We start from the raw sequence: 17,400 nt of genomic DNA, 5'->3' as shown, positions 1-17,400 counted from the left end.
ATGTGCAATTCCGACAATCACACTCAAAAATCTGAAAAGATATGTTTAAAACACAAATGTGTGATGGTCAAATGCCCACATAATTTTAAGCATATAGTAGACTATTGCAGGGTAAACCACTGCTTAGGCTAATTAAACAAAGAGCATTAAGACATAAGGATCTTCCAGAGTTACACATTCCTATCATTACAATAATTTCATTTAGTCAAAATATCACTTCTTTTCTTTTAGTTAATCTATAATAAAATACGGAAAGCATTTTAACTATCAATATGTCAGTATGATTCTCAAACCAAATTCAACATATCCAAGTAATAACAGGTTGCTAGGATACTCTCATCTTTTTTTTGCAAACAGGTTGTGAATGAACATATTTTTATTTACAAACAATAAAAGTGTATATAAAAGATCTATAATAGACACTTTTATTGTTTAATATAATACATAAAAAATATATATATATATATATATATATATATATATATATATATATATATATATATATATATATATATATATATATATATATATATACATATACAGTGAGGAAAATAAGTATTTGAACACGCTGCTATTTTGCAAGTTCTCCCACTAAGAAATCATGGAGGGGTCTGAAATTGTCATCGTAGGTGCATGTCCACTGTGAGAGACATAATCTAAAAAAAACAAATCTGGAAATCACAATATATGATTTTTAAACTATTTATTTGTATGATACAGCTGCAAATAAGTATTTGAACACCTGTCTATCAGCTAGAATTCTGACCCTCAAAGACCTGTTAGTCTGCCTTTAAAATGTCCACCTCCACTACATTTATTATCCTAAATTAGATGCACCTGTTTGAGGTGGTAAGCTGCATAAAGACACCTGTCCACCCCATACAATCAGTAAGAATCCAACTTCTAACATGGCCAAGACCAAAGAGCTGTCCAAAGACACTAGAGACAAAATTGTACATCTCCACAAGGCTGGAAAGGGCTACGGGGAAATTGCCAAGCAGCTTGGTGAAAAAAGGTCCACTGTTGGAGTAATCATTAGAAAATGGAAGAAGCTAAACATGACTGTCAATCTCCCTCGAACTGGGGCTCCATGCAAGATCTCACCTCGTGGGGTCTCAATGATCCTAAGGAAGGTGAGAAATCAGCCCAGAACTACACGGGAGGAGCGGGTCAATGACCTGAAAAGAGCTGGGACCACCGTTTCCAAGGTTACTGTTGGTAATACACTAAGACATCATGATGTGAAATCATGCATGGCACGGAAGGTTCCCCTGCTTAAACCAGCACATGTCCAGGCACGTCTTAAGTTTGCCAATGACCATTTGGATGATCCAGAGGAGTCATGGGAGAAAGTTATGTGGTCAAATGAGACCAAAATAGAACTTTTGGGTCATAATTCCACTAAACGTGTTTGGAGGAAGAAGAATGATGAGTACCATCCCAAGAACACCATCCCTACTGTGAAGCATGGGGGTGGTAGCATCATGCTTTGGGGGTGTTTTTCTGCACATGGGACAGGGCAACTGCACTGTATTAAGGAGAGGATGACTGGAGCCATGTATTGCGAGATTTTGGGGAACAACCTCCTTCCCTCAGTTAGAGCATTGAAGATGGGTCAAGGCTGGGTCTTCCAACATGACAATGACCCGAAGCACACAGCCAGGATAACCAAGGAGTGGCTCTGTAAGAAGCATATCAAGGTTCTGGCGTGGCCTAGCCAGTCTCCAGACCTAAACCCAATAGAGAATCTTTGGAGGGAGCTCAAACTCCGTGTTTCTCAGCGACAGGCCAGAAACCTGACTGATCTAGAGAAGATCTGTGTGGAGGAGTGGGCCAAAATCCCTCCTGCAGTGTGTGCAAACCTGGTGAAAAACTACAGGAAACGTTTGACCTCTGTAATTGCAAACAAAGGCTACTGTACCAAATATTACCATTGACTTTCTCAGGTGTTCAAATACTTATTTGCAGCTGTATCATACAAATAAATAGTTTAAAAATCATATATTGTCATTTCTGGATTTTTTTTTTTTAGATTATGTCTCTCACAGTGGACATGCACCTACGATGACAATTTCAGACCCCTCCATGATTTCTAAGTGGGAGAACTTGCAAAATAGCCGGGTGTTCAAATACTTATTTTCCTCATTGTATATAACTGTATAAAACTGTAACAGTTTTTCTACCGAAATGTGCGCCCGCTGAACGACCAAATGCCCGGTTATCGACCTTTTTTTACCCTGACCAACATGGAGCATTTTTCTAGGCGTCACAATTTTTTCTAGGCGTCACAATTTGGCCCTTATCAAACTCGCTCAAATAGTTATGCTTGCCTATTTTTTCTGCTTTTAACACATCAAATTTAAGGACAAAATGTTCACTTGCTGCCTAATATATCCCACTTACTAACATGTGATACGATGAGTAGATAATCAGTTATTCACTTCACCTTTCATAATGCTACAATCTCATGTTGTTATGCCTGATTAGTGTATATCATCAGTTCCTAAATACTATATAATAATAATAATAATAATAATAATAATAATAATAATAATAATAATAATAACATTTTATTCTAATCACATTTTTTTTACTAATTCTTCATGCATTAATCCTATACATCCTAAATATATATCCCACAGAGACAATCATTATTTAAATGCAGAATAATGAATATGATTATAATTAACTTCAATATTTATTACTTATTACTAATCTGTCTAATTATTTACCTAATATTATTATAATATTTATATTAATGTTGTTGTAGAAGACTGTTGATGTTTTCATAGGCAATAAATAAATAAATAAATAAATAAATAAATAAATAAATAAATAAATAAATAATAAACCATAAGGGCATGGACATTATGAGAAAACGAGACATCAAATGAGCAACTGTTCTGATGATTATGATGCTGGATAATGGCTGGAATGTTGGGGAGGTAGAAGAGGATATTGAGGAGCATGGGTAAATGTGTTGCAAGCAGTTTGTTTGGCACTGCATTTTTTGATTAGTATTTTGTAATTTGAATAAAATGTTGTATGTTTTTTTAATTAGTTTGGGTCTCGGCCCTTGTAACCAATTATACTATGCAAACCAATTATAATTACTGGTTTACATTAGATTCTGGTCAATTACAGGGCTCAACCACAGATGTACTATATGCAATATTAATTTTTAAAAAGGGGGAACAGAAATACATACCAGAAAAAACTGAATATCATAAACATACAGTATGTATTTTCAAATGCACAAAAAATTTGCACAATCATAAATCTACTGTACTGCTCAAAGCTGCAAAGTTACTACATCTATGACTCAATGTCTTGTGTTGTTTAGTGCTAAATATATTGCACGTGCACTGCATGTAGTGTCTGACTTAGTTACGGGTAGTTCTGTGTTATTTTATGTTAATTTATGTCGTCTTATTTAGCCGCTTGGTCCTGGGGGAATGTTGTTTTGTTTTACTGTGTACTCTACTGTATATTGTTGGAATGACAATAAAAGCCTACTTTTATTATTATTATTATTATTATTATTATTATTATTATTATTATTATTATTATTATTATTATTTTTATTATTATTATTATTATTTTTATTATTATTATTATTATTATTAGTATATTATTATTTATTATTATTTTATTTGAAAAAGTAGCGTATATATATATATATATATATATATATATATATATATATATATATATATATATATATATATATATATATATATATATATATATATATATATATATATAGCAGAAACCAACAGTTAAACCAGAGATGTGAGCACCCAAAGGTAAAAAAACAACAAAAAAAAAAACAAGATAAAAACCATAAAGTGGCAAAAACTACATACTCAAAAACCTATTCAAGTAAACATACCTCAGGACAAATGGAACTGTACAGCCTAAATATTAAATTGTACAAGTTATGGTACAAGGCAACTACTCGGTACTACAACTATGGTACTAAGTATTCAATTGTACTGTACAGCCTAAATAAATGATCTTCAGATTAAAACAAAATTTTATCGTCATTGCACAAGTTATGGTACAAGGCAACGAAATGCAGTTAGCATCTAACCAGAAGTGGTAGCAGTGTAAAATATTTACATATGTAAAGGTTGGTAAGGCTATGATTATATAATAGATATAAATAAACTATGACACACGAATGAACAATATAAAATGTAATATTATAAATGAATATAAATAAACAGTTCACAGAAAGGCGATTACTGTAAATACAATGAGTACAATGGTGATGGATAGTGCAATGCTGCCACATGTTGCTATGTTTTTAAAAAAGGATGTTCTTAATGTTCTTAATTTCTGCAGTATGTAGCTGTTATCTGAAATCTGAGGTAGTTTCCATATGATAACTGCTATATGGGTGAAGTATAAATTATAAACTTCCTGTTTGAACTTCAATGAAATGCACAAGATAACTCCTTAATTTTGTTATTTGTGAAACATCAAAATAACTTTGAGTTGTTTTCAAAGACAGCTGTAATAACCTTACAATCTGGGATATGGCCTGGTGATGGCAAATATATATACATATATATGCTGACTGCACCCCAGATCTCATCACCTACATCACCTACATTAGTACCTGCCTTTCGTAATACATACACACGTAATATATATATATATATATATATATATATATATATATATATATATATATATATATATATATATATATATATATATATATATTCTTTTATTTTATTTATGTCATCTCAGTCTTTTCTCTGCTTGTATTCTATATGGTGGTTGTTCAGCCTGGATACATTTATTTTTGTTATTAATACATTGATATAACATAAGGTCCAGTTACCAGCTTTCTACTTAAATAAAGATAAGTAAAGTGTAAATACTTAAGTAAAATGTGTATACTTTTGCCACCTCTGGGGTGTGTGTGTGTGTGTGTGTGTGTGTGTGTGTGTGTGTGTGTGTGTGTGTGTGTGTGTGTGTGTGTGTGTGTGTGTGTTGTGGGGGGGTTGTGATAGTGAGGGTTGGAGTGTCGGTGGTGCTACTGGGGTGCAGAGTTCAGCAAGATTTAAGTACTGTGTAAAATTTCATGTGGGTTTATAAAAAATAAACAATTCCTGCATTGTTATTTTATATTTTTGTAAATTATGTTACTTTTTCCCATATATGTCCTTGTGCCTCGATTAACAGAGTGAGAATCTCTTGAATAGTGTGTCACATTCTTGAATATTGAATCGTTACAAAGGATTACTATAGAAAGTGACTGTGCCAAAAAGTGGCTCAAATCTTGGAAAAGTGCTCTCTGGTGGTCTGAAGTAAAAACTCTTTAAGTTGGATCCTAACATTCGTTATGATGAAAAGATGTACTTGGGCATTAATGCACCAAGGAAGCTTTTTTGCATTTCCACTGGCCTTTGTTATCTGTCAGCCACATGTGGGTCACACTAGGACTAGAATCACCATTCAAAAAGTGTGTATAAGGCCTGCATGTGTCTATCAATCAATCAATCAATCAATCAATCAATCAATCAATCAATCAATCAATCAATCAAGTTTTATTTATAGAGCACCTTACAACAGACAAAAGGAGGACAAGGCGCTTTCTAGTCTATAGCAGTGTAATACTTATAACAGAAATGTGACTGTGTTTCTGGTGTTGGCCTGGCTGTACTGACATTAGCTTTGTAAAATGTTCTGATATAATGGTAGCTTTATTATAGTGTTGTTCCTGCTGTTCAGATGTGAGCCATTTTTGTGAAAAGCTAAAAGCATCACATGTGCTTTACGAGACAACACACTGTAATTGATAATATACAGCTGAAATCCTTCACTCGAATATAATTGTCAGAACTCTGCATGTGCTAGAGAAGCTGCTTAAAATCCTAAATGCATAGTAGACCAACTAGAATAATGACGCATACATAGCCTCACACTCGGTTAAAAGTGACTAGAGAAGATGTAAGAATTTTCTTTATGTTTTAAGGTATTTTTGTTGCCATTCAGAACAAGAGAAAGACAATCTTCTGGTGAATTACTTTGATCTCTTATTCTTCTTATTAAGGGGGAAAGCATGAAGAGGGGTTCAGATCAATGCCGGGCACACTGAGTATTATGCTCAAACAGTGACGTGGATGTACTTGAGTTACTGTTGTTTCTTTTATTCTTGATAGTATTGGTTGTATAAAAAGCATGATGCTTCCTTTATTTTTATGAATGGTGTTTTTGTTGCACATTTTCACAAAAAAAAGTTTCAGCGGACAAATAAATAATAGTGAACATTATTTCTTTACAAATAGGTTTCTCGCATGTTCAGTAAGTTGTGACCTTAGTATTGTAAGTATTTCCCATTCATTCTTAATTCATAGAGAACCTTATAATATAATAAGGCCACAAAATGAAAAGTCTATTACAGCAAGGATATTCACATATCCTGAGGGTACTGAACAGTACTTTTTTATTTATTTATTTACTTCCTTATTTGTTTCCTCACACTCTCATATCCATAACTCTCTCGAATGACAGGCTACCTGCTAACTTTAATTAAAGTTAGAGTAAAGATGGCAGTTTGCCAGTAACACCAGGACCTGCCTTTAAGAGTGATAATGTACCATGCTGTCACTCCCTTTAACCAAGGGCAGTCAAGCAGAAGGATCCTAAACTTAATTACTCTCCATAAATGCATGATTCACAAGCTAGCTGAGAGAGACTGCATACACTAAATCACAGCATAGAAAAGAGAGAGAGAGAACTCTAAAACAGCCACTGTTGGTTTTACAACCACTGTGATACACTTTACTATGTATTTAAAAAGGATTGAAAAGATTGGTACAAGATAATACATCAGTACCTGCTTTATTCATTCCGACACTGCTGTTTGCATTAAATCTGAGATACTGTATATTGAAATGTGTGATTACAGACACATTTTCATTTCAGTTTGAATTTGATTTGATTCAATCTTATGAATGACTGTAGGCTTTAATCATATATTCTTTCTGAATCAAAAGATTAGTATAATTGTTTAGAATGTTTAAATTAAAATAAAAAATAAATACATCTGAAAAAAAAGAGAGACGGGTCTATGTCGCGCTCTCTCCTGTAAGCTGGACAAGTTGTGAATATTAAAAATAAATACACATATGCATACTCTACTGTATGAGTAGAAATCCCTCAAATTGTAAAAAAAAAAAAAAAAAAAAAAAATATGAAGGATGTAAGGAATTTACAAATATATTTACCCACAGACACGTCATGTTCAAGCCTCTTTGTCAATTCAGAGAGCGTATGCAGTGTGTGACTTAAAGTAACTAACCCACAGAAGTGGGTTAATACTTTGATCTGCAGTAGAGCTTTTCAAATGCTTTATCCAACCATAAATACTGCATAGCCTTCTCAAGAGCACTTTACAAAAGGCAGCACCTGGATAAACAAGTTAAATAAGCCTCAGGGGCAAGGAAGACATATTTCATGAGTGGGGACTAGAGTGGGTAAAATTTGAATTGACCTGCAAAGACCTGCTGCATATCAAAGCAGCTGAACAGTACTAATTGATGTTCTTCTTTTCTGTAGCATATTTTATAGGGTGAAACTAATAGGAAGTGTTTAAATTCAATATAATACAGTGTTAATAAGGTACGACACACTTTAGATACATGAAAAATAAGCATTACCTGAATACTGTATTTCATTAGTATGTCATTATTTGAATTGGATTAGTTCATCAATGGGGACGTCTTTAATAAATAATATATGTTTGCCTAGTGATAAAAAATCTCATTCTTAAACACCAATAAACTGACCGCAAGAGGGGTGGGTTTCCAGTAGGTGGTATTTTCTATGAGCCTGGATGTTTGTGCTATGTGTTTATATGATCATACTTCATACATGTGGTAACATGGCAGCCAAGTGAATGAAAAGATATAGGAGAGAATTGAGACACAGGGGAGAATAAATTTTGAAATGATTAATAATAAAAAAGTATGGAAGTCCATGTAAATAAGACTTTGCTCATTGCGTTCCTCCATCTGCAAGTTTAACTGTATCAAGTGTAGTAAAAAATTATTAAAAATAAAAATACATATTGACTACTTGAAAAGAAAGTACTGTGAATGTTCAAGACATCAAGATGGTTTCTGCCAAGCAGGACTGTGTACTGAAATTGATTCTGTCTTGGGTAAGCAACTTTAGCATTTAAATCTACTCTTGTTTAATTTTTATCTAGATGGCTTTCATAAAAATGGCACATCTGCATAGACAATCGTGGATCAATGTATCTGTACTGTGACTAAAATAATCAGTTGACCACTGAGTTTGGTAAAAAAATAAATACAAAATAAAAAAAACAGGAAATTCAACCTGCAAAAGGAGAATGGAGAAAAAACATTGACATTCCTGATCCGGATAGAAATCAAACCATAGACCTAAATACTAGGAAATTACCCCAGAAGATTTATTCACTATAAATAGGGCTTCAGGTCTCAATTTTTAATTGATGAAAATATTCCACATTATAAAGGTACAAATGAAACCTGAAAATGACACAGTATGAGAGCTCCATTCAGGCTTTTAACAGCATATAACAAAGCAAAAGCTTTGAATTTAAATTCAATAAAACTAAATATGAGTTTAAAAAAACTTTAGCCTACCTTTCACTGGTGTGACTCTCTCGGGGGAAGAGTTTTATTTCCTATTCTGCTGTCAGCTAGTTATGCTGTCAAAATCAGGCAGATCTATGGATCCTGAGATGTGTTTTTAAAAACCTCTCAACTTCCAAGTAGAGTGTCATATTTGCAATAACTTCCTAATCATTGTGGTGATTTATTTAAGACAGAATAAATCAGCTGGGAAAAGAAGTAACGAGACATTTGAACATGTGTGTATGTTTTAGTTTTACTGTCTGAAACAAAAAGATGACTTTGGCATAGATGTGTGGATGTTTTTGTACAATTGTGATCCTCTAATTTGTGGCTACATGACACCATAATGTTTCGGTTCACCACTCACTGACCACCTGTGTTGTAACTTACTGGGAAACCAAAGTGCTTCCAAACACTGGGCTTTAAGATTCAGGGGAATAAAATGGTAATTTGCTCACATATCAATTCCAAAAGTAACACAGTACTTATAGAGGTATAAGCCTCCTGATTCAAGCTATTGCACAGCTTGTGACCTTGATTAGGTTTAAATGTTTAATATACATAAAATCTATAAGATGGTATCAGAATTCTGATGGACTTTGTACAATGAAAATTCAGGAAGATGATAGAATTTTCTATTCCCAGGCTCCTTGCATATATTTTACTACATTTATCACACTGTATTACATTAATATATACATTTATTTACATTGCATTACATTAAATTCACATTTATGGAATTTGGCAGATGCCCTTATCCAGAGCATCTTACATTTATCTTATTCATTCTACTGGGCGACTATGGGATTAAGTGCCTTTTTGTTTAAAGGGCCGAGGAATTTTAGCTTGGTGTGGTTGGAATTTGAACTAACGACCTTTAGATCTGAAACCCAATGGTGTAGAATAAAATAATGACTGAATTTTATGTTCAACCCTTACAGAGGCAGATATAATCACATGTTCCTCTTATGAACTTATCTGAAAAGTTAAACTTAAAATAAGTATTAGAATGTTCTTACCCACAGGTGACATCTCAGGGACGCTAGCTGTATAAGGGCCCTCCAGAAACTTTGGCTCATTGTCATTGATATCCTGAACCTTGATGATGAACTCAGACTCGGGCTCCAAGGGCCGGTTGGTGTTGAGGTCCACAGCCTGTGCTCGAAGTATGTAATAAGGCTTTTCCTCCCTGTCCAGGCTACGTAAGGCATGGATGTCTCCAGTGGTCTGATCAATGGTGAAGATGGCACCGGCCCCTTCTCCTGAGAGTGTGTATTTCACCTCACTGTCTCCTTTGTCCAGATCTGTGTGCAGCTAAGAGCAGAAATGTAGAATAAAAAGCTACTGAGGAAACTGATCATTAGAGTTAGAGTAGATGTGTCTATTCTTGTGTGTATTGTAGGACATTTTCTTAATCAGTTAATGTGTCTGCATCTGTCTTCAATCTGAAGCACAAGTATTGTGATGAGGAAGTCAAGAGATAAATACACAATGTTGTTTAGGGAATAAGCAACAATGATTTTACATTAGGAACTAGAATGTGATCTTTCATCCTGTTTTGCACGTAGCTCAGTTGAAGTATTATAGTCAGAATTCAAACGAAATCTACATTTGTTTCCTTTCATTTTGTTGTCGACTTTGAAGATCGGTCTTATTCTGTTATCCGAATGGCAAGTTAACTTGACCTCATTCTGTCTGCGCTGGAGATTTCTTTTGTTCTACAAATGATGGTTTTAAACCAAAAGGATAAAATGTTCACTCAGTTACTTACTCATTCTTCCAGCACCAATACATCAGTTTTTTTTTGTTTGTTTGTTTTTTTTACATAATACCATAAAATCACATGCTTCCGATTTTGCATTGTCATGTCCGTTATGTTATGTCAGTAATTTAACCAGACACTACTTACAGTATGGTGAAAATATCTGAACACTAGTACTATTGAAAAACAAGAACATACTATGAGATTGATCATTTGTTGGAGTGACGGAAATTCAGTTTGCACTGTCTGTATGTACATTTACTTTAAAGTATAGTTCTACATTTCATTCATTAAACCCTTTTAATTTGACTCATATTGAGATTACGAGCCTTTTAGTAAAATAGACTGTCTGTGTGGCCAATTAGAAAGAATAATCTTGCAATTGTCTGCACTTTGGATTTAAAGAATTGCAGACCGTTTAAAGAAAAGGGGTGTTTCAAAAAGAAAACGGCACTTTTTTTCTCATTAAGTTGTAGCGGAAAAGTCGAGTGATCCTAATTAAAAATTCAGTTAGGCTAACAATAGTAATCGATGGTATAAAGAGATTCATTAATGAGGGAATAGAACCGGAGTGCTCTGTTTAATATGCTTCCTTGTCTGCCGGGTCCTACAGAAAGCAGAGGATAAGCATGTCAGTAGCTGCAGAGTCATTTTCACAACCTTTTTCTTACTTCCATATATTTCTTAACAATGAATAGATGGAAAAAATATACAAAAAGTTAAATAAATGCATTAGAAGCAGACATTTTGGCCAAATGTTCAGAGTACTCTCATCAGAAAGATGTCTTTTTCAGTTTGTGCACAGGCATCAGCATAAAGGGGGGTAGTGTGAGGATATCCGAAAGGCGTAAAGTACTTGAAGCAGGAAATAATCAAGTTATTATCATGCAAATTCAATAGTAGGAGAAAGCTGTTGAAACACACAGACTGGAAAAAGGGAGGCAGGAGAAGCAAAGCAAGAGTGCAGTAAGGAACAATTAAGGGTCAATGGTGAGAGGTAAACGGTGTGTGTGTGTGTGTGTGTGTGTGTGTGTGTGTGTGTGTGTGTGTGTGTGTGTGTGTGTGTGTGTGTGTGTGTGTTTTAGAAAAAAAAACAAAAAACAGAAAACACATGCAATTTGCTATGCACATCCTGAGATAATAAGCACTCACATTTACAGCTCGACTAGATAGGAAATTGTTGTTGTTTAATTTGCATTGGATCAAACTCCTCTCCCTTTAGACTGCGCCTGTTTGCCTGAGTGCGTTGTAGGAAAGCAGACAGGTGCTGGAATTCTCCCATCAAATCCTTTGCCCTTCTTATAAAAGCAACAATTAGTAGGCAACCCTGCTGCATTGTGATGCGGGGAAAACATTATTAGATGTAGAAATAATAAGTCCTGTTATGAGCATATGGTCGTGTGAACGTGTGAAACACTTGAGCACATGGAATTGGACATGCTGAGACAATGCAAGGAAGCTTAAACTTTCATTCCCTGCAAACATGTTACCTTGAGATCTGGGAAACTGTTTAATTTACTGTTCAGCAATGGGCCAGACGATAACAATGTTCTCTACCTATTCATTTAAGCAGATCTGTCAAAAATGCATCCCATGTTTTATAGTCTTTGTAAGATATATACTTATTCCATGCTGATATACATTTACTATTGATAAAAAACTTCTGGATGAAAGTAAAATAAAAATGCCTGGGGTTGCCTATCATGTAATATCACAAAGAAAGCAAATTAAAAGCATTAGTGTAACTACTAGATGTGCTCGATTTATGTTTTTGCGATGCTTAGATAGTTATCATACTAAAAGCAGATCATTTATCAATGTCAGTGCCACGTACATGATGCCCAAACACAACAGACAAGCATCAATCTGATAAACACTTCTTCTGAAATAATATCTTTGTGATTATTATTAATTAAAAATCTTACATTTGAACTCCTTGTATTTATACGCATGCTTCAATGAAATTCCAGGAAATGTTTAGCTGTAACAACCTTCGACAATCTTGTGAGACGGAATAAGTTTTAAAGCCAGATTTCTACACCAGAAAATGAGCAAGCATTTGACAAGATTTCTTTATGCCCATTTTTGTCTTCCCTCAAATCTCAAATATAAATTATTTATTGCATTTTCAACACTTGTTGACAAAATCCTTTTTTTTATAGAAAACTATTTGGTCTGTTGTAAGCCATTTTCAAACAATTCTCTTTTAGTTTTAGCCTGTGGTATTTGTTATTACCACAAATATTTGCTAAGGTACATTACTAGTACATACCAGTCTATTTATGTGGAATAAGATTTGCTAGTTGTATAAAGTATGACATATATTGAGATATAAATATATTTACAGTACGGACCAAAAGTTTATATATATTATATATACAGTACAGACCAAAAGTTTGGACGCACCTGCTCATTCAAAGAGTTTTCTTTATTTTCATGACTATGAAAATTGTAGTCACACTGAAGGCATCAAAACTATGAATTAACATATGTAGAATTATATATGGAATTATATACATAACAAAAAAGTGAACTGAAAATATGTCATATTGTAGGTTCTTCAAAGTAGGCATCAAGAGAATGCCAAGAGTGTGCAAAGCAGTAATCTAAGCAAAAGGTGGCTACTTTGAAGAACCTACAATATGACATATTTTCAGTTGTTTCACACTTTTTTGTTATGTATATAATTCCATATATAATTCCATGTGTTAATTCATAGTTTTGATGCCTTCAGTGTGACTCTACAATTTTCATAGTCATGAAAATAAAGAAAACTCTTTGAATGAGAAGGTGTGTCCAAACTTTTGGTCTGTACTGTATATTTATTAACTAATTTGTATATTAATTTGTACTATACTATATACAATGCAGGTGTTAACAATTGGCATCTTTTACCAAGCTAAAAACGTAGAATTCTATTTGTGAATCATTCTAAGGTGCATTTACGCACTAAAAATGTGGTATTGATGAAATTATTTTAGTAATTAAAAAATAATTTTTGTATCCTTCAAGAGCTCCTCAGCTTACATACATTTACATAGAAGGAGACTCACTGATGTAAGGATGGACTGATCATATATTTGGCATGAGTTACTGCCATTTTCTATATGGCTCACCGTGATAAGTTGAAATTGCTTATTAATTTCTAATGCATGTTTAATCTGTGTGAAAATTTCACAGTAATGACCTGAAAGAAGGCAATTTAAAATGAATCCATAAATTAAGACAGATAAGATCAGTTATTTAATTAGGATAAAATAAATGGCACTTTATAAAAGAGTGAAGAGTATGTGTTTGTCTGTGATGGCTGAAACGCTGTAATTGCTGAGCTACATTACTGGAAGATTTAGCACACACTGTTCTTGGTGTTCTTTCCTGACTTTTCCAAGTTAGGTGTCATTTTGTCATTTTCAGCTTTGCCATTTATATAGATTTTGGGGCAAAAATAAAGGTAAATCTGCTGTCCTGTGTTAATGCTTGGTTATTTAAAGCTGACTAGAACTTATCCTGAGCATAGTTGAGCATAAAGAAAAGCTGCATTGCCAAAACCTAAATCTGGTAGGATTTTTCAGTGCAATTTGGCTGACAAAAGCATTTACACACAACTTTACCGAAAGATTGATAATTGAGGCACGTTTTTCATAACTTGCAAACGTTTCTTGAATTGCTTTACATTGATTTTCTATGAACTGTGTCTGACATCAAAACTGGAATAAGTTGTCCTACAGAGTTGAATAGAACCCTGCAGCTAAAATAACATTAGAAAATGAAGAGACCAGAGATGAGAAGGGCAGCACCAAGTGTTTAACCGGTGTATTGGGAGTCTTATAAATCTTGCTTTTGTATTTCAGTTGACAGTGTGCTGAAATTTTCACTCTTTAAATACATGCCTGGGTACCTGATGACATTTCTCTTTGGACATGCCATAAAACATTTTGATATTTAAAGTCTAAGGGAAACATTGCTCATATTTACTGATTCCAGTTGCCAATCCATTAATCTGTCAGATCCAGCTAGATAGCAGCCTAATTATTTCCCTGATGTGCTATATCTAGAATATTAATGTTTGTCTGCCAACATGCAAAATGCCTCCAATTAACTAGCAAATGTTTATATTTAGTATAAATATATACATATATATATATATATATATATATATATATATATATATATATATATATATATATATATATATATATATATATATATATATAAATATATAGCTACTTTGTCTAGCCTAAGAATCATGAGCATTAATAATAAGTATGGGGGAAAATGATGAAAGGAGTTCAAATCCATTGTTATCCACATGGTATTATTCACCTTGCTCTATATTCCTGTGTCAGAGTATTGAAGAAAGCTGATAAGTAATACTGATTGAAGCATTAGCAGTTCTGGAATATGCCTGAAAAGCAATTTAAGCAAAATCCCATTATTATAGTAGGCAAATTCAAAACCTGTGGAGAAAACTGTTATATTGGCATTGCAGATAAATAGCATGGTTATCTTTGAGTTTTTAAGATGATCTTTTCGATGTGCTTCATGCTCCGTCATCAACATACAGTACATTACCATTGTAAATGTCTTCAGCTCGCTAAACGTATTATAATGGCTCACTGGATTATTGGCAAGTCAGATGCATAATTGGAGGCAGGGTAATCCTTACAAACGACTCCACATCTGCAGCCCGAAAATTAGTTTGGCATGAAGTCTAAATTTAACCGAAGAGTGAAAATAACAATGACTGGGTGTCCTTTCACTATTCCCTGACATTAAAATATCACAATGAGCATTGTAGATTGTATCATGAACATTGTAAGAATAAAATTTTACTGTTAGCTGAATTGCCTTTAATGATGCAACGGTTCTATTTTATGAACATATTATATTTTATCAGTGTTCAGTGAAGAAGACAGTGTGCCAAATCACACCCTATTAAATAAATTCAAATCTATTAGTGTTGACTCATTGACTTGTTTGTGTAAGTGTAGAGTTGGATTTAACAGCACTGGTACTTTCAGTCAAAATGTTAGGTCAGGTTTTGTATTACTATCCATATGTAAGGGTCATTGAACATAGTCATGAAACACACACACACACACACACACACACACACACACACACACACACACACACACACAAACACACACACAACGGCTTAAAGTTCAACAGGGTGAAGCATGCACTTGGCAATGACAGTCACAATCTCCCCTAATGCTTTAGACATGCTTCATGAGCAACAGCGAGTGGATAATTGTGATGCGCTTTGCGGTTCTACAGGCACAGTAACCTTGATTATCGTGTAGGTCAGTTGAGAGATCTCCCTCTCTGGTCATTTGAGCCCAATCAGCGTGGAATAGAAGCTGTGATTGTATTACGCAAGTTAATGGCTTGGTTAGCTTGTAGGTCATGTGGTTATGGAGTGTGTCATGCATTTACTTTTGCATAATACTTTAAATCACACCTAGGCAACACACTCCAGGATGAACTATATCGACTAAACAGAGTTTATTCAGGATAATACTACAGTATAAAGGATAATAGCATTTTAAGCTTTTCTAATCAATTATAAACAGTTAACTAATTAAATATTAATGATTGAATGAATACTTACTGAAAGAGGTGTGGCAAGCTTAATGTAAAATATTTAAGTAACATACAGTATGGTCTTCTACTTGCAGAGGTGGGAAGTAATGAAGTACAAATACTTTGTTACTGTATTTAAGTAGATTTTTCTGGTACCAGTACTTTACTTCACTATTTATTTTTCGGACAATGTTTTACATTCACTTATTACATTTTGACACAAATATCTGTAGTTTCTACCTCTAACATTTTCAGACCAGGCTCGTTACTTTAGTTTTATCTATTTGGTGAAATGTCAATATTCTTTCTTCTCATTGCGATTTCAGCCCATCAACCAATTTCCTGTCATTACATGGCTTTTTCAACCCACTGGTGTATAATTTCCTGGCTCTCACACACCACAAATGTAGACTAGTATACGAAGCTCACAACAAGCAGGGTAGAAGGCAACAAGAGGTCTGGGGTTAATGCGGATGAGGCAGAGGGAGTCAGCGATGTAAACATAACTGAGAACAGAGATATTCATGATCACCTGATCATATTTTGTCTGCTTTTTTCTATATGCTGGATGTTCAACCTCAATACATTTATTAAGTAACGCAATTTTTAATTCGTTTTGTATTAATATATTAATTAGGGCTGTCAAAATGCAAATGATTTTAACAGCACTGTTTTTAATAACGCATGTTAATGCAGCGTGCATTTCTGTTCGACCAATTGTATTAAAAATATAAATAAATAAATATAAAAGAGGCGAAATTAAAACCTTCAGCGCAACACACGTTTATTCACGACGTCTTTTCTTTACTCAAATAAAATAAATAAACTCCACCGAAATATTTTTTTTAATCAGTAAACTGTCATACTGATGCCGCAAGTCTCAAATCAGCACCGATATCCGCCATGACACAGACATCCGGCAATTAACCCTCTGGGGTCAACAAAAGCGCCGGTGCGCTTTGTGGCTTTTTTTCCTCATAACGCCGAAACAAACTTAAATTACTTTTTTAACCTTTTTTAACCGAACAAATAAGAGCAATCTGTCATTCAAATCTATAAAGTGTCTATTTTTTATTGTACACACTCATAATAACAACAAAACGCTGTGCTTTTGTAAAATAAAGCAAACAGACCGTTAATGTGCTGCCTTTTAAATAGAGTAAGACAGCTATTGTAAGCTTTGCTTAATTACCTTATCTTCTTTAAATAGTTACTTTTGGATGTAATTTAACTGATATGATTAATAATGGCAACATTGATAAAATGTCTGTCTGTCTGTCTGTCTGTCTGTCTGTCTGTCTGTCTGTCTGTCTGTCTGTCTGTCTATCTATCTATCTATCTATCTATCTATCTATCTATCTATCTATCTATCATTCTTCAATATACAGTATCCCTTGCACTGTCTCCTCT

General features: G+C 33.9%; 1 protein-coding gene and 1 long non-coding RNA gene across 2 annotated transcripts in view; both read right to left on the bottom strand.

Moving 5' to 3' along the window:
• The window catches only part of LOC310734576, a 342,084-nt gene that overhangs the window by 133,387 nt on the left and 191,297 nt on the right, over positions 1-17,400 (bottom strand). The gene's annotated exons all lie outside the window — the stretch shown is intronic.
• Positions 1-17,400, bottom strand: part of cdh12b (cadherin 12b) — a 136,114-nt gene that overhangs the window by 54,882 nt on the left and 63,832 nt on the right. The window contains exon 3 of the mRNA XM_083556708.1: positions 9,662-9,956. Coding sequence (XP_083412834.1) covers positions 9,662-9,956 — 295 coding nt within the window. The remainder of the gene's footprint in view (positions 1-9,661; positions 9,957-17,400) is intronic.

The sequence above is a fragment of the Silurus aristotelis genome, assembly GCF_946808225.1.
Source record: "Silurus aristotelis genome assembly, chromosome: 12".
NCBI lineage: Eukaryota > Metazoa > Chordata > Actinopteri > Siluriformes > Siluridae > Silurus > Silurus aristotelis.
Note: the sequence above shows the minus strand (reverse complement) of the source record. Positions and strands in the feature narration are given on the sequence as shown.